The sequence below is a fragment of the Paroedura picta genome, chromosome 12 (assembly GCF_049243985.1).
Source record: "Paroedura picta isolate Pp20150507F chromosome 12, Ppicta_v3.0, whole genome shotgun sequence".
Taxonomy (NCBI): Eukaryota; Metazoa; Chordata; class Lepidosauria; order Squamata; family Gekkonidae; genus Paroedura; species Paroedura picta.
This window is the reverse complement of record NC_135380.1, coordinates 28057588-28081521: the sequence shown is the minus strand read 5'-3', so window position 1 is coordinate 28081521 and position 23934 is coordinate 28057588. Positions and strand designations below refer to the sequence as shown.

The 23934-nt window shown below is 40.6% G+C and overlaps 1 protein-coding gene across 3 annotated transcripts in view; it reads left to right on the top strand.

Annotated features, from left to right (window-relative positions):
• NEK6 (NIMA related kinase 6) overlaps nt 1-23934 on the top strand; it is an 82927-nt gene that overhangs the window by 34459 nt on the left and 24534 nt on the right. For 2 of the 3 annotated variants that reach the window (XM_077305668.1, XM_077305666.1), the window contains exons 2-7: nt 2560-2679; nt 11683-11823; nt 12645-12707; nt 18817-18927; nt 22391-22499; nt 23607-23714. In XM_077305668.1, coding sequence (XP_077161783.1) covers nt 2587-2679; nt 11683-11823; nt 12645-12707; nt 18817-18927; nt 22391-22499; nt 23607-23714 — 625 coding nt within the window. In that variant the 5' untranslated portion in view covers nt 2560-2586. Of the gene's footprint in view, nt 1-1535; nt 1559-2559; nt 2680-11682; nt 11824-12644; nt 12708-18816; nt 18928-22390; nt 22500-23606; nt 23715-23934 lie in introns of those variants that run through there. The other variant, XM_077305669.1, reaches the window with a different exon arrangement.

Sequence of the window (23934 nt, the reverse complement as noted above, 5' to 3'; positions counted from 1 at the left end):
GGATTAATTATCTGAATTGTTAGAGTGCTTTTTATAACCTTTTCTGTGCCCTACTTTATGATACTATAAAAAGTTATAAAGAGTAGTTACTGCTGACATCTATGTTGATTTTTTACTTGTTTTGTATTGTAGTTGTCGGCAAGCTGGTAGAGCTTGCTGTCTTACGGGATTTTAGTGTTTTATTATCATATAGAGGTAAAGCCCATTGTATTTTCTAATACAATGGGCGCTAGCCTGGGCACTGCTGGCCCTGGCAGCCTTGCAGGGCTCCTGGCAGGCCCCTTCCACCGCGCTGGCCCCGCCGCCTCCCCCAAGGTCCCGGCTTTGGTGCGGTGAAAGGAGCAGGCCTGCTCCTTTCACCACGGCGAAGCCTTCCCCCCCTCCCCCTGAGGTCCTGGCTTCGGTGTGGCGAAAGGAGCAGGCCCGCCGCGTCCCCGCGGCGATGGGCCTGCTCCTTTTGCCACGCAGAAGCCGTCCCCCCGCGAGGTCCCGGCTTCGGTGTGGTGAAAGGAGCAGGCCTGCTCCTTTTGCCGCACCAAAACCTTTCCCCGACGCCCCCCCCCCCGAGGTCCTGGCTTTGGCGCCGGGAAAGGAACAGGGGCACCGTGTCTTTGACGCGGTGGCCCTGCTCCTTTCCCGGCGCCAAAGGCTCTTCCCCCAGGCCACTCACCGAGCCCAGGACAGGCAAAGGGGCCCCAGACTGACACTTGGAGGGGCCAATCGGGCACTTCTTAAAGATCATTGTAGTTTTCGACGTCCTTATAGGATATTTGCACTTCCTTGTAGAAATGGGAGAAGAACAATATTTGCTCTATTTTTTCCTTAGAGAGAAGTCTAGTACTTTTTACATATTTACATATATTCTTATTGTTTGGCAAATAGAATGATTAAAGTACACTAAAGTATATTAAAGTACAGTACATACATTTATATTAGCAAAGGGAGGGGTTTTGTAGAGTAATATAGGAACAGAGACTTATGCAAGCTATGGAAGCAGAAGTGAAAGTTTTGCATTGAAATCAGCCACACTAATCATGCCTTCCTGGCAGTCTTCAAACAAAGGTTGGATACACACTTTTCTTGGATTCTTTAGGATGCTTTGTGCTGAACCTGCGTTGAGCAGGGGGTTGGACTAGATGGCCTGTGTGGCCCCTTCCAACTCTATTTCTATGATTCTATTCCTCTCTTCTTATCATTCCTGGAATATCATAAAGTCCTTTTGTCTACTTACATGGACAAGTTGGGCAATACTCAGTCAAATTGTGGAGTAAATCAGCCTCTTTCTTCCCAGAAACTATTGCCCATTTCATGCAAACAACTGCTGGTATTGAGTGATAGTGACTTGGTCCCAGTTACCTTGAGTTCAGTCCAGCCATCTGTCAGTAGAAGATGCTGATGGATGCAGATCTTTCCCACTGAAAGAAGAGAGGGGAAAGAGTGATGTCGTCCCTTTCTCCTTCGGCTGTAGCCCACTGACCGAGGTTGCTATTACTTCATGCAGGTCCTGCAATACTGGAGAGATACTATTGATTATGAAGCAGAGACAATCCATGATTTTGTGAGCAAATTTCCTGTTTCAGTTCCCTGGAGGTGCAGCATGGTGTGGTGGTTAAGAGCAGCGGCTTCTATTCTGGCAAGTTGGGCTTGATTCCCCGCTCCTCCACGTGTAGCCAGCTGGGTGACCTTGAGCTCCTCACAGACCTGATAATGCTATTCCCACAGAGCAGTCTCTCTCAAAGCTCTCTCAGCTTCACCTACCTCACAGTTGCTTTGAGATTCCTTTGGGCAGTGAAAAGCAGGATATAAAATTCCAACTCTTCTTACTTCCTTAAGCACATCTGCAGGAGTGTGTTATATGCTCAGGCTGTCATAATTTTATTTATATTTATTTACTAATTTCATCTGTACCCTGTTTTTCTCCACAATGGGAACCCAGAGTGGCTTACATTGTTTTCCATTCCTCTATTTTATCTTCACAACTGTCCTGGTTAGTAAGAAGAGCCATGCTGGATCAGATCAAAGGCCTATCTAGTCCACCATTTTATTCAGATAGTGACCAGCCAGCTACTTGTAAGAAACCCACAAATTAGAAGACTACAACAGGTTTTGGCTACCCATTTAAGGAACCTGGTGTTTTTGTAGAGTGTAGAGGTTGTCATACTTCTGCTTGGTGAACAGAGGAAATGTCTCCTGCATTGCCAGTGTTGGGTAGTGGTTAAAATGTGGTGGACTGTAATCTGGAAAACTGGATTTGATTCCTCACTCCTCCACATGCAGCCATCTGTGTGACCTTAGGCTTGTCGCAGTTCTTCTAAAGCCTTCTCTGCCCCACCTACCTCACAGGGTGTCTGTTGCCAGAAGAGGAAAGGAAAGGTGTTTGTAAGCCACTCAGATTCCTTCAGGCAGTAAAAAGCAGGATATTAAAAAAACAGCTCTTCTTCTGCTGTTACTTCCTATGCTCATTTATCTCTGCCACAATAAAAAGAGAAGACTGTTTCTTCCAATCAGTCTTGTTATGCTCAGTTATTTTAATACAATTCTGTTATTGTTCCAATACAGATCGAAAGCAAATAGTGGCATGTTACTATGGAAGGACAACACAATCATCCACACCATCTAGGGGACCAGAATAATCCACTCTGCAAAGTGACGAGTCAAGAATACCAGCATGATACTCAGGTAAGCAACCCATCCTCCTTTTTTGGAAAATTAGGAAATTGTCTGAGCCACATTTATTTTAATCAGAAACAAGTGTCATCTTAGACCCTATCTCTGTGGGTAGTTACAGTAGTTAAACTGACATATTCAAGGGCTGATGTATCTTGTCCTTTTCCAACCAAATTTCACTCAACCGCAGCTCAGACCTCTTCAACTGTTTTTCTTGTCAAGGTTTCTCTGAAAAACATCTGTAGGTCTTTTGTCTGGTCTCCTGCATCAGCATGGTCCAAAAATGCAGCTGTATGAAGAGTGCTACAGTCACTTTTTTGCTGACCAGCTCGCTATTCTTCCATGTGGGACTGCACAGGCCCTTGTGGAATTTCCAAAATTCCAGAGGGCCTGCGGGGCAGCACTCTTCCACCAGACATTTGGTTGCGTTCCAGAGTTGCACCTCTAACATCTAAATGGGGGCTCCGCCTATCCTGCATCTGGGGTTACTGCCCCATTGCAAGCACCCTATCTTGAGCCAGGCCACACAGTAGGTCTTTATAGTTGGCATGGCTAAAGTGATTACAGAATCAATTTTAGTACTGTTTTAGCCTAAAGCTTGTTTTATTTGAATGTTTTATTTGACATGTTTTTTACCCTGATGTAAGCCAACCCGAGAACGTTTTTCGGAAGGGGTGGCCTAACCCCCCCCAAATAAATAAATAAACAAACAAACAAACAAATAAATAAATAGCTTGTTTACTGAGAGGACTTTTGTGCAGGCACAATTCTCTCCTTCCTTTCCCTATTGAGGGCTGCTCACTCAGAGGGCCTATCTTCTTCAATGCAGCAATGGGTGAACTGAGGGGAGGAGCAGTGTGCTTGCCTCTGTCATGTGCCTTTTGGGGTGAGAAAATTTGGGTGCAAGTTGGAAGGATGGGGGAATGCTCCTAGAATTTTGAATGTTTCTGCAAACTTTAGAATATCATTTTTAATGTCTGGCCAGTACAGTCCCATGTGTGTCTGCACAAAAGACCACTCAATGAACAACAGTTTCAGATAAATGCAACCTTTCTCCCCCACCACACCCCACCCCACCCCACCCCACCCCGTGAGTCCTCATGGGTTCCCAACTTGTCCTGATATAAATAGGATACAGACAAATATATGTGCATGCACAAGTATGTAACTGGTGACATTACTTGTTTTAAGGCCAGACTTGTGGCTTGTTAATCATTGGAGCACCTGTCACTAGAGGCAACTTTGTTTTTAGAACAGTACCTGTTAACTGGGATGTGCCAGTTAACTATTCCTTTGTAAGCATTTCACCTAGCCTGTTGCTCCAGCTTTCCTCTTTTCCACAGTTGGCTATATATAATCATTTATTTGTGCAAGGTGAGAAAATTGTTAAAGTATGGTGACATATCCTCGTCAAAAGAATAATACCTAAAAACAAATGGGCCAAGTGTATGTTTGATTTTTCCTGATAAAGTTTAGGTTTCCTGAAACCAGTAATGTTCATCCTGACAATAGAGGCATTATTTGCTGAGCTAATTCATTCAAAGAGCAGAAGTGAAGCAGAGCTATGAGGTTTATAAAAACAATGAGTTGCCTATGAACACATGGTGCACAGCGATGCTTTGAAATACCCTGTGTGGAAGGCAGACCCCCCTCCCTTAATGCAGCAATTTGTTATATTAAGTCGTTTAATAATAATTGATCTCCTTGAATTAGCCAAGTTGCATTTTGAGCAATTAGGGTTAATTACAGTCTCATTTGGCAGGATAGAGCCCGTGTAATTATTCCATGAACGAGATTAGGAAGTATTCTTCTACAGCACATTCATAGAATCTTTAAAGTATATGTTAAAATTTGAAATGGCATGGTTAACTTTAATTAGTAGATAATAACTCTGTTCTCTTAGTGGCCTGACATTAGGATTGTTTGTTGTCATGTGTGACTATTTTGGGGCATACTTCGCTCTCTCTATTCATATGTTGTGGCTGTCTCTTCTACTGGAGGCAAAAATGAAGCTAGAATTATTCAGAAAAGAATAGTCAAGACCCTTAAGGTTTTGTACACCCTGTTCTCCAGGGAGGCTTAACAAATTTGGGACTATTTCTCTCAGAGAAAAGATTGAACAGGGAAGATAAGCAGCAGTTTCTTGAATATCTTGAAAGCTCTCGTTGTGAGAGAGGAGAAGACAGAGAAAGTATTGAAAGAGCTCCCCAGGGAAGGACAATAAGTGATGTGTTAAAAATGTAATGGTATGGATTTAGAGTGGCAATTGAGAGACAGTTCCTTGCTGTATCATGAATTGAACAATGGAGCAAGTTATGTCTAGAATATGGATAATCTTCTGGATTTTTGAGTCCCTCTATGCCCCTCCTGGTTTGGTTCTCAACAATTTTTGTTTTAAAATATTTTTGATCTTGTTATTTATGAGCATATTGTATCTGACTGTGATTCAATAGATTTTTTTGTGAGTGGTCTCATTAAATTTTCTGTATGTAGTTTAGAGAAGGTTGGACTAAAATGGTTAAATACTATTATATATTGGTAAAATTTAAATTATAGTAATAACAGTATTGTTAAATAATTCCTTGTTATGTGAATTAAATTAAGATAGGCAGATTATTTTGGTTGTTTTAAAAATTGAATCACTTTCATTAATACTTTGTAGAAGACTTTATCATAATTAGTTTCAATAGATAAGATAAGACGGTAATAGATGTTCATGTTGTTAAAATAGCTGGAGTGGAATTGGAAGAAATTAGTTATAGCATAGTAGCAACCATAGTAAGGTTATCTAAAATGCTAAATGTGAATGTCTTAGAAAAAATGAAAAGGCTTGAGTGCATGTTGATCACAAACTAGAATCAAGTTATTCAGAAGGCCAGTTATCTAGTTTGATAGAAACACTGAAAAACAAACTATTACAAATTCTTAAAAGAAACAAATATTTACCAGTATTCTTTAAATTAAATTAAAGAGCAGACTCTTTTTGGAAAAAAATGATGTTTGATCCATTCAACTCATCCAACTACCATCCACTTTCGCATTTGAGCTTGTGGTTGAGTGTGTGGTTGCAGATCAGCTACAGAGTACCCTGGAAGAAACATCAACCTTTTGTCCATTCCATTCTGGCTTCTGGCCTGGCCATGGCTCTAGTCACCCTCACAGCTGGATCTAGGTGGGGCAGTGCTACTGTTATTGTTGGACTTAACAGTAGTATTTGACACTCTCAGCCATGGGCTGTTAGCACATTGTCCAGCTGATGTGGGGAGCCAAGGTGCCATCCTTAAATGCCTGCAATCTTTGAGGACTGATGACACCCAGCTATATCTGTTGATGAACGGCCATCTTTTCCACCCCTCCAGAATCTTTGGAGAAATGTCTGGATGCCATGATGGACTGGCTCATGTAGAGTTTGTTTGTTTATTATTGGATTTCTTACCGGCCACTGTTGGCAAGCTGTCTTACGACAAGTTGCAACTATAAAACTCCACAATAAAACAGTAAAATTCCAGCATTAAAACTCACTCTAACCCGGTAGCGAACTAAAACCTTCCCCCACCCACTCAATGACCACCCACCTAGCACCTCTGGGTTGTGGGGGGAAAGGGTTAAAAATGAGGAAGGGCCCCTGATCTTCATTGTTCTGGCCTCAACCAAAGACCTGGCGGAAGAGCTCTGTCTTGCAGGCCCAGCAAAACTGAGAAAGTTCTTGCAGAGCCCTAAGCTCTTCCAGGAGCTGATTCCACCAGGGGGCCAGGACTGAGAAGACTCTGGTCCTGGTCAAGGCCAGGCATACCTCCCGTGGGCTGGGAACCACCAGCAAATTTGTACCCACAGAGTGCAAGACCATGTAGGGGACGTAAGGCAATAGGCGGTCCCTCAGATATGTGGGTCCCAGACCGTGAAGGGCCTTAAAGGTTATAACCAAAACCTTGAGATTGATCTGAGCTGCAACTAGCAACCAATGCAGGTGCCTCAGCACAGGCTGGATGTGAACCCGCCAAGGTGTTCCAATGGGAACCTAGTAACAGCTGCAATTTCTGGGACAAGGGAAGGCTTGCATAGAGCAAATTACAGAAGTCAATCCTGGAAGTGACAGTCGCATGGATCACTGTGGCTAGGTTCTCCAGTGACAGGTAATGCGCTAGTAGCTTCATCTGGCGTAGGTGGCTGCTCTCGTGATCTGTGCCTCCATTGAAAGGCAGTCATCGAGGATCACACCCAGATTCCTGGCAAAGGGCGAGATGTTAAATTGCACCCCAGCCAGGCTGGGTAGATGTGCTTCCTGATCTGCCCCCTTCTTCCCCAGCCACAAGACCTCCATTTTGGAGGGTTTGAGTTTCATGTGACTCTGCTCAGGCCATCCAGCTACAGCTTCCAAACATCTGGTGAATATTTCCAGCAGGAAGTCCAGGCGGCCATCTATCAGGAGATAGAGCAGGGCATCATCTGCATACTGATGACAACCCAGCCTGCAACTCCGGACCAGCTAGGCCAGAAGGCATATAAAGATGTTTAAAAGCATGGGGGAGAGAATCGCCCCTTTCAGAACTCCACCCAGGAGTTGGAAGGGGCGTGATAACTCTTCCCCCACTGCATCCCTCTGTGTCGGGTTCTGAAGTAAGGAGATCAGCCATTGAATGGCTGTCCCACGTATTTTATTTATATTTAAATGTATATACTGCTAGTCATGACAGGCCATCTCATGGCGGTTCACAATAAAAACCGATAAAAGTACAATACAAGAGCCCATTAAAAACCTTTAACAGTAACATTGAAATGGAAATAGAAATAGTAGTTAGCGGCATAATAATTCCTAAAAACATCTTAAGGAGCCAATAATTGTTCCAGCCAAGGGCCTGAATAGATGACACTATTAATCTAGAGGCTCAATCAATACAGGTAAAGTAGGGTGGAATCCACTGAATGACAACTCCGGGCATCACGCTGGCCTCAAATGAATGCCTGGCAGCTCTGTCTTGCAGGCCCTCCAGCAAGTTCCCTCAAGGCCCTTAGCTCTTCCTGGAGCTCATTCCACATGATGCAGAATTTGTTTCCAGTGTTGTTATGCTTTATTTAAAAGCAATTTGCTTGGTCTCTGCTGTGGAACTGGACATAAGGAAGTGTTGAGGAAAATTGCTTACACTTAGGTTTGCCATCTGTAGATTGGGAAATTCTTGGAGAAACCTGGGAATGGTGGGATTTAGGGAAGGGAGGGAACTCAGCTGCATTTAATGCCATAGTGTCCACCTTCCAAGTGGCCATTTTCTGCAAGGGAAGTGACATCTGTAATCTGGAGTTGTCATTTCAGGGGATCTGTTTATGCTTCTCAATTAGTTGAGGATTGTGTGCCGTTGTACACTGGATATAATAGCTTCATGTGTGGTCATCATGAATCACATCAATTACAAAAAACACATTCTACAGACATCACCTTTGGAACTAGTGTGGTAAACAGAAACATTATTCATGGTCTGGTAAAACCATGCAAGGGAATTTGTCCAATTCACAGCATATGGACTACAGCACAGTAAAGTCATGCTATGCGATAGTGCATGGAGTCACATTACTGGACTGACAAAGTTGTTCAGGTGTGTCTTGCAGATGCCTGCAGTTGGCATTGAACTGTCATGTAAACAACTCAGGCAGTTATGCTTCTGTTTTCTCTAAACTGGTATTTTTCTTTAGCAGAGTTAGTAATACATCTGACCTGCCTTGTCAGTCAGTAATATATCTGACCTGCCTTGCCAGCCCTATAATTTGCTAAAGACACAGTAAAACCTTTTCCACCAGCTTTAAATTAGGTATTATTTAATTTGTGCCTCAGAACTGTGAAAAAACAAAGTTCAATTCAGTCTCGGAATAGCCGTGACATTGTGTTTAGAGCTAGTGTGGTAGAGTGATTAGAGTACTGCACAAGGTTTGGGAGGTTTGAGTTCAGATTGTTAGCCATGAAGCTCAGTGAATGACCTTGGGCCAATCTCTACTTCTCAGTCTAAAGGGGTATGTTGTAAGCATTATTTACATTTATCTATTTATAGAATCATAGAATAATAAAGTTGGAAGGGATCTCATGGGTCATCTAGTCCAACCCCCTGCACTATGCAGGACACTCACATCCATATCGCTCATCTACTGTAACTTGCCACCCCCTTGTGCCTTCACAGAATCAGCTTCTCTGTCAGATGGCTATACAGCCCCTGTTTAAAAATTTCCAAAGACAGAGAACCCACCACCTTCTGAAGAAGCCTGTTTCACTGAGAAACTGCTCTAACTATCAGGAACTTCTTACAGATGTTTAGACGGAATTTCTTTTGAATTAATTTCTGGTCTGTCCCTCCAGGGCAAGAGAGGACAACTTAAACAATTTAAACAATTTAAGAGAACAATTTAAAATATTTCTATTCCACCCTGTCACTTTATTCAGGATCCCATAAGTCAGCGAGCATCAAAACAGAACATTAAAGCATTTGAGACATTAAAAAAGCATTTGAAGTACAAATAAAACACATGCAACAGAATAATATGAAACACATAAAAACACACAAACAGGGAGGTGGGCTAATAAGAGTGAATGAGTGAACACCAAACAACTACAACAAAAATCTTCATCTTCTGGTGAAAAACAACAATAAGAGGGAACACCAGTGAATCTCCCTGGGAGGAAGTTTCAAAGTTTTGGCACAACTGAGAAAGCCTGTCTCTGGTTGCCTCCCTTCTAGCCTCAAATGGTAGGGGCATCCAACAAAGGGCTTTCAGAGTGACCAGAGTGGTCAGGTAGTCAAGGACAAACAACCAAACACTGAAGTCCACAAGAGTCAATGAGAAGAGAATGGGGCAGAAGTTACTTTCCAAGCTTCTTGAAGAAAGGGCTAGTTAAAGATTGCAACAAAAGTTGTATATTTGAGATTGTCTGATCTAAGAGACTGTAGTAATGTTATATTGTATTATTATCTGTATCTTTGGCATTCCAGAATCAATACTAAAAACATGTTCATTTTTTAACACTGTGTGACTCACAGAGTATATAAAACCCATCAGATTCTATAGAGGACAAACTGTGCTGCTGTTTAACTTCCTGTTTACCATATATCTATTTTATATTGTACAGGTTAAAGCTTCCCTGAATATTATTGTGGGTGTCTTTTAATGGTGAAATCACTTAGCAGTTAATGTCACTCAGATATGAACTTTAAAAGATAGGAACTTTAAAACTAAAAAAATTAATGATGCATTGCAGATAGCCCCTGTTGTGCAAGTTGTGGTACTTTCAGGCAAAGAATGACTGATTGCAGTTCTCAAAAAAAAAATGTGATGCTGCCATCTTGAATGTAAAATATGTTGCATATTTTATATAAGGTTTATGTTATATGTAATTTATATGTATTATATATACGATAAATTGACTGTGCTGGTAAGTAAAAAAGATTTGGGGATGTTCTGGTTTGACCTGGGTATGCTTTTGTTCATGCTAATAGTTATCATCTTCTCTCTGGCTCCATTGTTGTAATGAAATCTGATAGGCTGTGATAGAAAATGCAAATCTAGGTCATTGCATATGTAAATGTGCAGCTGTAGTCTTGGCATATGCCAGAGTGTATCATCTGAGGTGTCCAGTTGTCACCCAGCATTAATGGGGTTTGGCAAGCCAACATCTATGGCTGAACCATATTGCAAGAAGTTAATGCTGGCATGCTGTTCTACTAGCATGATGTGAAGAAAGTACTGAAGGACTTTTTTATTTAAAATATTTATTTGATACAAATATTGACTTTAAAATTTGCATGCATCACTATGTTCATGGTATGCTTGGCTATCCATTACAGCATGTCATATTGGGATGTATGAGGATATTATTAGTCAAAAGATTTTTGCAAGTTGTGGCTTCTTGTGTTTTCTGAGAGACTCTGGGACATTTGGGACATTAAATAAGTTGGATTATGTCCCAATCATGCTGCAAATGCTTACTCCAGCTCTCCGTCTTAAGCCTCTATTCTGTTACTACCTGCTTTGTGACAAAAGTGCTGCCCAGAATTTGCCCCAAAGGTTCTCTCCATCTTGGCAGTCATAGCTTTCATACCAGTGGTGGAATCTTGAGCATCTTTCCTAATGCCTGCAAGGCATATAGTGGAAGGGATTTCCAGAATGGTATGGGTGATAGGTTACATAATACTTCAAGAGGAAAGGATGGGGATAAGTGCCTCAAATATTTCCTGCTGCACTGTGGAAGCAACAAACTTTTTAACCAGCTGCATTGAGAAATCCCATATTTTAGTATCAAGAAAATGTCTGTGATATTACTGAGGGCAGCTGTTTCTTCCTCTCACTCAAATTCTTGAAATTTTTAGTAGCGAGGGACTTGAGCACCATAGGCTGAAATTCTTTGACAAGGCACCATATTGAGCACTCAAGAGAAGCCAGGCATAGGATAATTTTAACAAAGACATTCCAGGAGAAGCATAAATGCATAAATACTGTAACAACGGAGAGAAATTACACTGCAGCTTAGTCAGATTGCATGCAAAATATACAATATACTTCAGATGAGAAGTGTATTCTTGACGGATGCTTCCCATTGGGACAGAAAACGGTCAAAACGGAGTTTCTTGTGACACCAGTAGGAGTCACCCTTTGGTGGTGATGCATACCTCAGGGTATGCTGATGGTATCCTGCATTCTCATACAGCTATTGAAGAATAGATGTTTTCTGAAGCGGTATACTGTGCTATCCATGAAACTGATGCCATGGGGCAGCTTCAGTTGTGTTAGGACACAGTTAACTGTACTTGTCCATGGGCCTCAGGAGGGCAATAGCAGGAAGAATCTCTGGAATACTTTTGCTGGCAGGAGTTTGATTTGTTCCATTTTTGAACACCACTGCTCAGACTGACCTTTGATTTAGTATAACTATATGGCAGTACAGTGGAGTATATGTGTGTCTGTGTATCTGGGGGCTATACTACAGGTTCTACTTCACTTACTCTAATTTGCTCACTATGGGTTTTTCCCCCTCTTCAGAGGCACTTGACATCATATCCATATCGCTGCACACTAGCAGATTTTCAGATAGAGAAAAAGATTGGACGAGGGCAATTCAGTGAAGTCTACAAAGCAACTTGCCTTCTGGACAGAAAACCAGTAGCATTGAAAAAAGTGCAGGTAAGCACCTTAATGACCAAAAGACCAATTACATTTGAGTAACTGCTACTTTGGGGCATAAATGTGTTTTCACCTGTGAATGTTAAAGATTAGTTAAGATAGCAGCTGCCTCAAGAACTTCTTGTTTTTAGAATTTGCCATGCATATCACTCTTTTTTCTTGTGTGTGGTATTATTTAGTATTTCATATTCCATAGGTTTACTAGATTTTACATATTCTGGAATACTTTCTGAGTATACAACATCCACCCACCTATGTGCTGAAGGTTCTTTATTTAGATTATGCTAACATTTGCTGGTAGCATTTTTTTCCTAATCTTTGAACTGATCTTTCAAATTTCCACTAACTGTGAGTTTCCCTCTGATTTTGAGAGTACATATTAATATTATTTGTTTTTAATTAGTGGAGGGGAATACACAAAAGAAGGCAGTTTATTTTGTCAATAGAAAGGAGAAACATAACTGCATTATGAGAAGTGCTAGATCATTATTGATAATTATTTCCCTAGCACTTTTTAAGATGTTGTTATGATTCTCATTGATTTGTATACTGTAATTTACTTTTGTTTTTTTGGAGATCAACAACCTGATAAACAAGCTACATTTCTCACCCTCACCAATTTTAGCTTCATTTTTTAAAAAATTGATACATTTTCTGTTTTGTTTACAGATATTTTTAGATTTTGATCTACAAGAAGTCTGATGACTGCAGTGTGGGTATTAATGTAGGAAGTTAGGGATGATGGTGATTTAGGACCTGAAAAGTATAGGTTCCATTTTTCTTGCTTGGCTTTTAAGCTGTTTTTTTTTCTCCTTTTGAAGATATTTGAAATGATGGATGCCAAAGCTAGACAAGATTGCATTAAAGAAATAGACCTTTTGAAGGTAAGAATTTCTCTTGGTCTGTGATAATGTTTTTGTAATGGGAACAGGCTATTGTGTTCTAATGTAACTAAAGATAGGTGAGGAATCTATACAGTCTGTGTAAGAAGAATTCTTTTATTTAGGCTCTGGTTGCAAAGCTCTGACACCTCAATTTGTATTTTTTTTAAATGAAATACCAAGATGACAGTGGATACCTATTCGTAGATATCTTCCATTATTTTAGCTTTTGGCGTTTCACACTAGTGAGTTGCTGTTGCAAATTAAAGTTTAAAATTGTGTGTTGTGCTGAAGTAGAATTTGCTTAAAAGTCCAGTGGATATCTTTGCAATTTGAGAGTTAATCTCAAACTTATTAATTAAAGTTGTTATATAAGTGTGGCCAGTTTTTTCATATTATTGCTGAGATACCTGCCAAAAGTTTTCAGCTTTCAGTAAAACTTTTGGTTCCTTTCAACATGCCAGCTCAGTGAAAGTATTCATTAAGTTTCTGGTTCTTTGCCAACACTTCCTTAGGCTACAGGTTGGTCTAAAAAGTATTAGGATCATCTGATTCTCTGAAGATCAATTGGAAGTCTTCTGTCTGGCACCAGCAACTTTACAGCTGTTCCCACAGAAACCCAGAGAATTGTGGAGATCACCCAGTGTGGCAGAGTTTGGATTTGATAGAGGTGTGCTTTAACAGAGCGCCCTGCTACTGCTCATAGGTTTTTATCAGGAGTATGCTGAAGCAGTACCAGTTTTTATGTTGGAAATACCCAGCCCAAATCCTTGACTTGAATCTTAACAGTGTTGCAATGTTGCTCATAAAGTGAGATTACATCAGAACACTTCTGTGTGAGGCCTACGTAGATAGTGAGGAATAGGCAAAGAATGCCAAGCTAAACAATTGGAATAGTCTTCAGTGCCTTTGGGATGCAAAACAAGGTGCAGATGGGGATGGGCATTTCCATATGCTTCTCAGTGAATTCAGGCCAAAATGTCCACATGTGTTAGAGTCATGGGCAAGTAAAATCAGAATACTCAGAATGATGGGGGAATATAGATGGTCAATTATCAACCGTACCGTATAAGATGTCCAGAGGCAACTGCAGATCTTCCTCTGTAAAACTCACCAGGGAGCCAGATGTTAAGCTGTGAATGTTGTTTTAGCTTGGCTGTGAAGAGAGAAATGAAAGATGATGATATGGTAGGATAATTAGCATTTCCATTTATGATGTGCCAAGTATCCCATGTATTTTCTGACAGAATTTTTCCTCCTTCACTTGACTTCATGGTGTCTTCCTTAACCCCCAAAGGCTGTCTTTGTGTGACCGCATAAAGGCCTAGCTTCATCATTTAATAAAGCAGGAACCACATCTGGCTGTAAAATGCTGAGACTACTGTATTAACTCCGCAAGACCTCTCAACAAGCTTTGCTGAATCACATGCAGAAATGGCAGGCACATGACTTGAACACAAAATCTATTTAAGTTGCTTTTCTACCTCTGTTACATTGGGCAGCAACCAAAGAAAAATTGCTAGGTTGTTGCCACATTTGGCCTTCTCAGACAGACTAAAAATAGTACAGCTGGTAAAATAAGAACTAGGAAAATAAACTGGTGACTTGAAATCTAGCTGGGAGTAGAATCTGAGGATAGTCTGTGTAAAAATTATAATAAGTGAATGAATTGAACATGAGTATATTTTGAAGCCCTTGTGAATCAAAGGAATTGGGAGGGGGGTGACCATAGTCATTATTTGCTTTACATTGATGCATAGGCATCAATGATAAGTTCCTTATTGCTATTTGGTCCTGACTTATGGTTATTTGAACTGGGACGTAAGTTATCAGATTGGCTTTGAAAGTGGCTGTCCATGCAAGTTTCCCAAGGTCCTTTGCTGCCAAGCTTGAGAATCTCTCCTTTAAAAGAACATTGCTAAGGGTATCAGTTCATATTCCATTGCGATTGCCTCAGGAGACCTTTGTGAATTTTGGAGCCCATTTCTTCTTATCACATCTTTGGGGGAAGCATTATGAAGAACAGTTAAGAACAGTCCTTGTGATGAAGCACTTTAATAGCTACATCTAAAAGCATGGTAAAAAAAGCAGTTTGATAAATGATATTGTATTGTAAAGGCACAAGAGATCTCTTAGTAAATGTTGTCTATTGGGCATTCTTTTAAAATGTATCCAAGTTTTTGAATGGAAAAAAAAGTCCAAGCAAATATGACAGATTTTGTCTAAGATTTATATAATTCAGCTCTGAAACGCTGGATGTATTAGAGCAAAGATCTTAATGTCAACCTGAGAAACAGTTTTTAATGACATGATGCAGGTCAGCATTTTCTGGTAAATTGGTGCAGGTGCCAGAGTTTTCCCATGGAGTATGGGAGAGGGCAAAGATGTTCAAGGTTTTGTTTAGAGGCAAGAGAGGGTTCCAAGATGACTGCTTTGCTCTGTCTGTCAGCATCAGCAACTGGAACATGCTTCATTCACTAATAACATGTCAAATCAATATCTGTAACTCATCTCTTATTAATTGATAGCTCCCCGATGACTGCTCTTACAGTTACATGTAAACTGAAGGACATTTTGAGCTACTGTACAAAAGCAGATGTAGGAAAAAAACATATTTTGCTTAGCGAAAGCTTCAGGCATATACTCTGTATTCAATATATAGTTTTCAGGTTCTCAAGATAGATTTTTAGGGCCATTTTATGGAAAGGAGTAAAATTCTAATGTCTAAATTCCTTGCTAGTCTCCACCCAGAGACGCAGAATCTCAACACAGCTTTGAAATGTGTCTGGAAAATGTTGTTTTGTAGTTATTCTGCTGTGACAAAAGCTGTAACTGTTTATATGATTTACAGTAATTTTTGATAAGGGCCATGCTAGTTTTTCTAGAGTAAGCACAACTAGCTGTATCTGACCCATGATACACATGAAGCATCTTCTGAAGCTTAACAACAACAGCAACAAAAGAACAAATGAAACATTACCCCAATTGCTTTTTGGTTTAACTGTAGGATGTGAAGATTTGATGCAGCGTGTAAATATGATCATTCTGTGACGGTATTATGTGAAATCAAATGCGTGAGTTTTTAAGCAATTAGTAATTATAATGGCAGAAGCCATTCTTTTTTTCTTGAACTCTTTAGATTGCAAAGGGAAGGCCTTATTTCTTAGAGCATTGAGCATGGGTTAGGTTTGAGTTTTCCTCACTGGTTTGTGAATGGCACAGAGAGGGCTACGTATATTTATTTTGGTCTGTATGTTTGCCAAGCAACCAGCTTTTGTTCTGGGAATTTTATGTCCCCACAAGATTTGTATCTTTGTGCTTCAGTTCCCTCTCATGCCAAAACCTATATCTAAATTTTCTATGAACCTCAATTTAAACAAATTAGCCCATTTCTGTAGAGACTAAATTATATTCCATAGCCTTTTCTGGGAAGGACTTGGCAATGTGCTATATCTACTGAGTTTTAGTATACGTTCTAATTTTGTGAGTGAGAAGGAGGGATGAATGAGAAAGGGTATACATGTGTGACTCAAATCACAAGTATTTTGTGTTTAATACATTGATTAGGGGAACCTTAAGCATTTGGGAACTGGCACATCCTGATCTCTTAAGTTCCTCAACTGCAAAATGAGTGGAGACAGCCCAGTAATGTGGCTCTAATCATTAGCTGGCCTGCCAGCATCCAGCCTTCCAGTTAGAGACCACTTGTTTTTTTGCATGCATCTTGCTGACAGCGTTGCTCTGCATACACATCAGGCATTCACTTCCATCAAACTTTTAGGCAGCATTAAAGAAATGAGAGAGCAACAGTCGCCCAAACCAGAGTATTTATATGCATTTAAGAATAAGTTGGATTGAAGGTTCTGTGGTTCTCTTTTTCCCCTTCCAGAGGCAGATATTTCTATAGCCCTCTGCATATAGTGATGCATTCACTGTCTTTATTACTCATGTGCATGCAGATACAAGTCAAGGATGATGTGGAAAGAGTGTGTGTCTGAGTGGGAAGTTCATTGGATGGGATTCAGGGGAGTACACTGGATTTAATAAAGGAGATAATAATAATCATGGTTTTAGCTTTGCCAGTGTTCAAGGCAAGAGGACTGGACATGGAAGCTGTGAATGGGGGTGATAGTTTGATAATTATAGTTTCTAAGTAATTATCCCAACTCTTCCATGAAAATTTGTCTTCTACATTCATAAAACTATAATAAAGAACTTAAGTAAAACTACTACAGTAGGAGTAACAACATTAACAAATCATGGTCAGTTAAACTAATAAGACATCACTGAAAACAGTGAACCCCCCCTCCCATCACGTAAATACACAACGTATAAGGAACAAAAACTAATCTCTCATTGCCTGGCACCTAAAAGAGAAGATTGTGCCAATAGTTTCACTCTCAAGGTAGTGGTATAGAAAAGGTGATCTCCAGGGCCCATTATGCACGGAGTGGAAGGTCCGCATTCGGGGTGGAATGGCGGCGGCTAAAATCACCAATTATGCATGCTGCAGGTGGCAACCGGGCGCAGAGTCAACGTATGCCGCCGAAAAAGCTGCGTTAGCGAGATGCGGAAAAAAGTGGAGCTTCCCGGGACCAGGGCACAACCAGAAGCGGCTCTGGAGTAGCCGTGTGCATAATCGGATACTCTGGGTTTTGCCGCCGTTGCGTTCCGTCCCGTGCGTAAGCGGCTTGCTTCACTTCTTCCTCCTCCGCGTTCTCCATGCTGCCATTTCAGCGGCCATGCATAATAGGCCCAGTAGCTGCCTGCTGACCTTGGAAGACAGGACTCCAGTGGACATAGGACAAACCTAGCTTGCAAGGCGGCTCATGTGGAAGATGGCAGATCTTTAAAAACTGCAGACATCCAGGCAGTATGAAGGAGGCTCACCTCTTCCAGTGTGAAAGACAGTGTTCAGAATGTAGGGCTAGGATCTGGAAAATTTGAGTTCATGTCTTCACCTTCTCATGAAACTCATTGGGGCACCTTAGGCCAGTCATTCTCTCTAACTATACAGAGTTATTATGAAATTAGAATAGACCTCCCTGAACTCTTTGGAGGAAGGGTGGTAGAAATGTGTTACAGAGATGAGGAATTAACCTGATTTACCATAAAGGCATTTATGTCAGCTCGGTATCTGAAATCTTAGTAATCCATGAAAAAGTCACACACAAACAGCAACTGCCTGTGTGATGAAATGCCTACTTCTCCCTGCTGCACCTCTCCTCCAATTTATTTTTACTGTGTATTTGGCAAGTGAGAATGGGAGAGAAATATCACTCAAATTAGTCAATAGTTGGAGAAATTGCATCTGCCTTCTTAGCAATGGACTGTGGGTATTTGATTTTTGCACCCCACCACCTAGCTTTAGTTCACTGGATTTCCCCTCTAAGCATTTTTCTGTGTTTGAGAACTTATGTTTTATGCAATGTAAATATTTTAAAGGAGCATGTTAATTTCAAGTGGGGTTCATAATTGGAATGCATTCCTATTCATGTGTGATAAAAATTTGGCATGTAAGGACTTGGGAACATTAGTTTTAAGAGTTAGTGTGTATGAATGCTCCAGAATATATTATTGAAAGATGTTTCTCTTTATACAAAATATTTACCCTCCCTCCAGATCCTGAATGTTCGAAATCTCTATTGCATAGGAGTAGAAGAGAGAAATCTCTAATAAATCTGTGTGGTTCTGCTTAAGGAAAATTTAACCTCTCATGGATCACTTCACCCTGACCTGGATAGCCAGGGCTATCATGATGTCAGAAGCTAAGCTGGGCCAGCCCTGGTTAGTTCTTGGATGGGAAATGACCATGGAAGGTTGCTATATGGAGGCATGCAGTATGGATCACATCTGTATCAGGGCAGCAGGTGGTCACTCTTTAAGCATTTTTTCCAGCTCTCTGGTGTTCAATATCAGTGGGTCTATAGCAGAACTAGATTTACCTGAGATTTGTCAGCACTTTAAAGGAGTTTGCAATGTATTATGAAATCTGTAATCTTAGTTACTACTTTACCTGCATTTTGTGTCAATATACCTTTGAGTCTTTTTGTACCAGTATACTTTCACAAGGTGATCTCTTCCTTCTCCTCCCTCTACCCTATATTTGCAGCAATTGAACCATCCCAACATAATCAAGTATCTGGATTCGTTTATTGAGGACAATGAACTTAACATTGTGTTGGAACTGGCTGATGCAGGTGACCTCTCTCAGATGATTAAGGTAATGACAAGTTAATTTCTTAGGCTGCAGTAGAGAGCATCTGGGGGAAAGACAGGAAGCTGAAACTAGTGGCTTCTTTGCCAAAGTGTAAATGACACCTTAGAATGGCAACCAGATGAGGGATTTCTCCGATGTTTCAAAAACCAGAGATGCAGTAAATGTCATATATGATGATGATTCATAAGAGGGTTTCCATTATTAGAAAAAATGCTGAATTTTAAGGTACAACACCAAGTGGTTAGATGCCTAACCCAGATCAAAGTCTAATTTTGAGGCTGCTGAAAATGCCGATCTCTATGCCTGGATATTATTTTGACTGAGCCAAGTTGACTGAGCAGCTTTTCCATTGACAAGCACTTTTAATTGGGAGGGAGCAACTGAAGGCTTTTCAAAAAGCCTCGACCTTCTTCGCCTGCTTGGATTTAGGCCTGAGATGTTTCAGATGGCTGCTCTTTCCTTATGCGGTTCTCAGGAATCTTAGCATTGTGCAACTAGCTTTAGCTCAGCTGTTATCACCTGTTTTTAATAGTTTCTTTGACATGTTAATCTTGAGATAGGCATCATCTACGAGAACAGATGTGGCCTCTCATATTTTATTGTTTTGACATCTCTGATCTGAAGTGATAATAAATAATCATTTTAGGATGCTTGCCTCCTCCTTAGTGCCAGGCTTTGGGCTTTTCTCAATACCCATGAAAGCCCTGCTTTTGTTCTTAGAGTAATTCTTGTGCTAGCTGCAATCATTGTGTAATATCCCACCGACCACTCATAAGGGATTGGGGGATGGGGAGCAGCCATGGACTGCTTTTGACAAGACAAAGGTATCCTTCAAAGAATTCATATTTGCTAAAGCAGGATTTGGTATACACAGTATCAAACTTCGTTCTCATTTCTGAGTAGGAAACCCCTACATCCTATAGAGCAGAAGTAAGAATGGATCCCAGAGTACCCATATTAGTTGGAAATGTCCAACTTTGAAGGTTTGGGTACTATTTTTTCAGGGCTTTGATTGTAGGAACTCATATATTGATTCCAGGTCTGCTGCACTTTTGCAATCTGTACATACCAGGAAAACATCCAAAATGGCCATTTCCGATTCTGCCATACTCTCATATTAATCTTCTGTGGTACTGGACATTATACCTTTGGAAGAAAATGTTTTAAAGTAGAATCCCAAGTTTGGAGACTTTAATTGTTAGGAAACACCTACCACTTCCTCCTCATCTCTTTCCTGTGTGTTCGGGAAGTTGGTAGAAATAGCAGTATAATTCTCAGAAGATGGTTTTAAAACCAATATACCCCAAACCCAGGGATCGTCTTTGCTCTGCCCCCTATCATCTGCATTATTTATGAGGCCTTAAGAAGCTGATGTAACTGAGGGATGCTTGCAGTACAACCCACTGGAGAATTTTGACTTTCTGTTAAATGTCAGGGAAATCTTATTGGACATGACATTTAAGAAGATTGTTAATTGTGGCCTAGCATACCCTCCCCTACATGTTTCGATGAGAAGGAAGCTGGAGTTAGGGAATAAATAATACTTCTCCCCCTCTGCTTCTCCGCAGTATCTCATACTAGGCATTGCTTTGAAATGCTGGCAAAAACCATTATGACTAAAATGCATACGTTTTCCTTGGCTCTGGGCAAGGCAAGTTAGCTCCAGGACAGTTTTGCTTTGCAAATGCCTGGAGGGACTGAACCTACCTTGCCCAGATTTTTGCAAGTCAACTTCTATATGAGAAGTTTCTGAATACCACCTCTTTTCACTGCCCCAAACTGGGGTTTCCTACATCCTAGTCTAGCATTTTACCCAAATGTAAACATGAGGAGAACAAGTACAGCAGAACATGAGACATGCCTTTCTGCAGCTCAGGGCCTGTCCGCATTTATGCACAGTAGCTACAGAGCAGATTTCCCTTGAGCTGAATATAAAAACAGGTATGTATTTCTGCCCAAAACTGAATGCCAGCTTCTCTAAAACATTTGGTTCATCTGTTCACACCCACAGCCAGGGGTTCACAGCTTTTTGAGCCTGTGGTTACTTCTGGAATTCTGACTCAGAGTAGTGGGCACAACTCAAAATGGACTCCTCTGGAGGTAGAACCAACTTAAAAATGGCTGCCCCTGGAGGTGGTACCAGCCTGAACATGTCAGCGAGTGAGGATATGGAAAAATCTGATACTAATTCTTCAGCATTTCTAGAAGAATTTCTGACTAGCATGTCTTCGAAAATCAACTGATTGATTAAAAATGGCTTCTTCCATACCCAGTTTACCTTCAGTCTCACAGTGAAGATTATTGTGCTGTGGTGGTAGTAGCTGCCAAACAATTTTTGAAAATCTGCGCAGATAATCAGAATCGTTGCTGGACAAAAATGCTGCTGGCCCTGCACACTTTTAAAAAACTTGGCAGTTACCAGGAAAAGTGTTGGTGGGCAGCATGGCACTCATAGTAGTTTCAGGAAGCATTGTAGGTAGGCTCAGTCTCTGAGGAGCCTAGCCCACCTAAAAAAGATAATATGGGGGAGGGGGAATTTGCTCACATCGGAGGAAATGTTGATGACTGGTTCCTAGGATGTATTTATATATTCACTGTATATATTAGCTGTACCAAAACTGATACCTTGAGTCTCCAGATTGTAGTCAATGGTTAGTCTTTGTAATTCAGTGGGCTGCAGTGGAAATAGATTCAGTGTCCTACCCCCTCTATTGCTCTGTTGGCTTACTTCTCATCCGGCCTCCTTTTCCTTACTTTTGCAACCAAATCCTTAGATGAAAATAGTGAAAGCAGAGTAGTAGACAAGTGAGGCACAATATGCATGCTAATTTGCCTGAATCTGTGTGTAGAATCTCTGTTGCACTCATGTGCACACAGGCTCTAGTGTTATGTTTTTAGAGACACTATAAATATTCAGTATATCCTGTGACTTTTTTGATTTGGATGTTTTAGTGTTCCTGGGCTTTATACCCATGTGCATGTTGCTGAGGAAGCTCTGCCACACCTAAACTGGAGGAGTACTGATCATGACCCAATATTCTTGTCGACTTGCTAAACAGAGAATTCTTTTGTTATGTTAAAGATAGATGATGAGCATCTTTGATGGGAAAAAATAGAAATCCTTTTGCTTCTTAAGGCAAAGTACGACCAACATTTGTTGTTTTCAGGCATTAAATATGTTCTGCATGGTAATTAACTAGATTAATGCTAATTATAATTGGTGTCCATTCAAAAATGTCAAACCTATTTAAGCATCTTTTTCATAATGCTGTTAATTAGTGAGTTGCATTGAAGTTTATACACATAGGCAAGGAGTTAGTTGCTAAGAGGAGGCTAAGCTTCTCTGCCGAGGGTCTTGAGGACACTGGCAAGGTAGCAACTGGCAGTCATGGTTGCCTTGCCAGAGTAGAGAGACAGGGACATGTAGCTGCTTTGTTCATCTTGTTTTTTTATTTTCTCTCCACAGTATTTTAAAAAGCAGAAGCGGCTAATCCCAGAAAGAACGGTTTGGAAATACTTTGTGCAGTTGTGCAGTGCAGTTGAACACATGCATTCCCGCAGGGTGATGCACAGAGGTAACATTAATTTAGTCTCTTTTCGCTGAATAATAGTATAATGTTCCAATTAGTAAGCGCCTGCATTCAAAAACAATTATGCTGATGTTCAGCCAGTGTGTTTAGAGAGACAGTGGAGCTAGCAAGATGGATTTCTCCTTGTGCCTGATGCTTGACTGTTAAAGCATTCAGCCTAAGCTGATCAGGGGGATTATGAAGATGGGCTCCCTCCAGTTACCGTCACTGATATTTGGTAAAAGTGTCAAAGCTTCCGTTAGAACTGCGACAGAAGCATTAATGTTGAAGGTAGTGGGTGTAGTAGGTCTGAGCAACAGCTCCGCAATGGGATCCTCTTTAGAGACTCTAAACTAATGCAGATCATAGACTCCATCCAAAAAGCAATCTTTTTTTTCGTTTTTAAATGCACAGTCAGTGTTTTGAAAGAAAGACACTTCAGGGAATACAAATGTGCCACAAAGGAACAGATGCTTGTCCTGCTGCCGTTTTCAAATTTGTCATCTTTTAAATGTAGCAAACATTTTGCTGAATCCACATAGTATTCTGTTCTTTCAAGGTTCCTATGTAGTGCTTTTTCATCAATAGATCTCAAAGGGCTTTCCTTTCATCCCATTGTAAACAGCATAGGAAACCCATGAGGTAGGCTGCCACTTCTTCTCCTGTTTTACAGATGTGAAACTGGTGCTCAAGAAACCCTTTATGCAAACCTCCCAGCTGTAGCATCCTTACCAGCATACCATATTTCTAGAATTAGAGGGAGGAATGCTCTTGCTATGAATAGGCTCACATTTTTAACACAAGCAAATATTAGGGATAAAGAGAGTTTTGTTGTGGTAGTGTTTGTGTGAGAATGTCTTTATTGTTGTTTTCTGAAAAAGTTAATTGGTTTTGAAAAAGAAAACTATCCTTCCAAAGCATAGCATATTCTGTGCAGCTGTAATGTTTCAGACTAAACTCAGATTTGTGTTTGGTATGCAAAATATACTGAGAAATGTTTCTACTTTTAAAAAGGAGTAGAAAAATGCCTTGGGAAGATGCAGGAATGAGGTTACAAACTGTGGAAACTGTCTTGGGTAATTTGACCTTCTTTCTTTCTCTTCTGCTTTCTAGACATAAAACCAGCCAATGTGTTTATAACAGCTACTGGTGTAGTGAAACTGGGAGATCTCGGATTGGGCCGCTTTTTCAGCTCCAAAACCACTGCCGCACATTCCTTAGGTAATGTTAATTACAACCCAACTCAGTTGGCACCTCAACGCAAGAAAACTTGTTTGTAAAAAAGATGCTTTTAAAAAATCTATTAATGGTCTAATTCTCTTTGTTGTGAGCAACACCCAAAACTTCAGGAGATACTTTTGCCACAATATTGTTTGCCTTGGCTGCCCCAATCAGCAGTTTCTGAAAATCTAAAATATTCTGTCTAAGTTCATGAGCACAT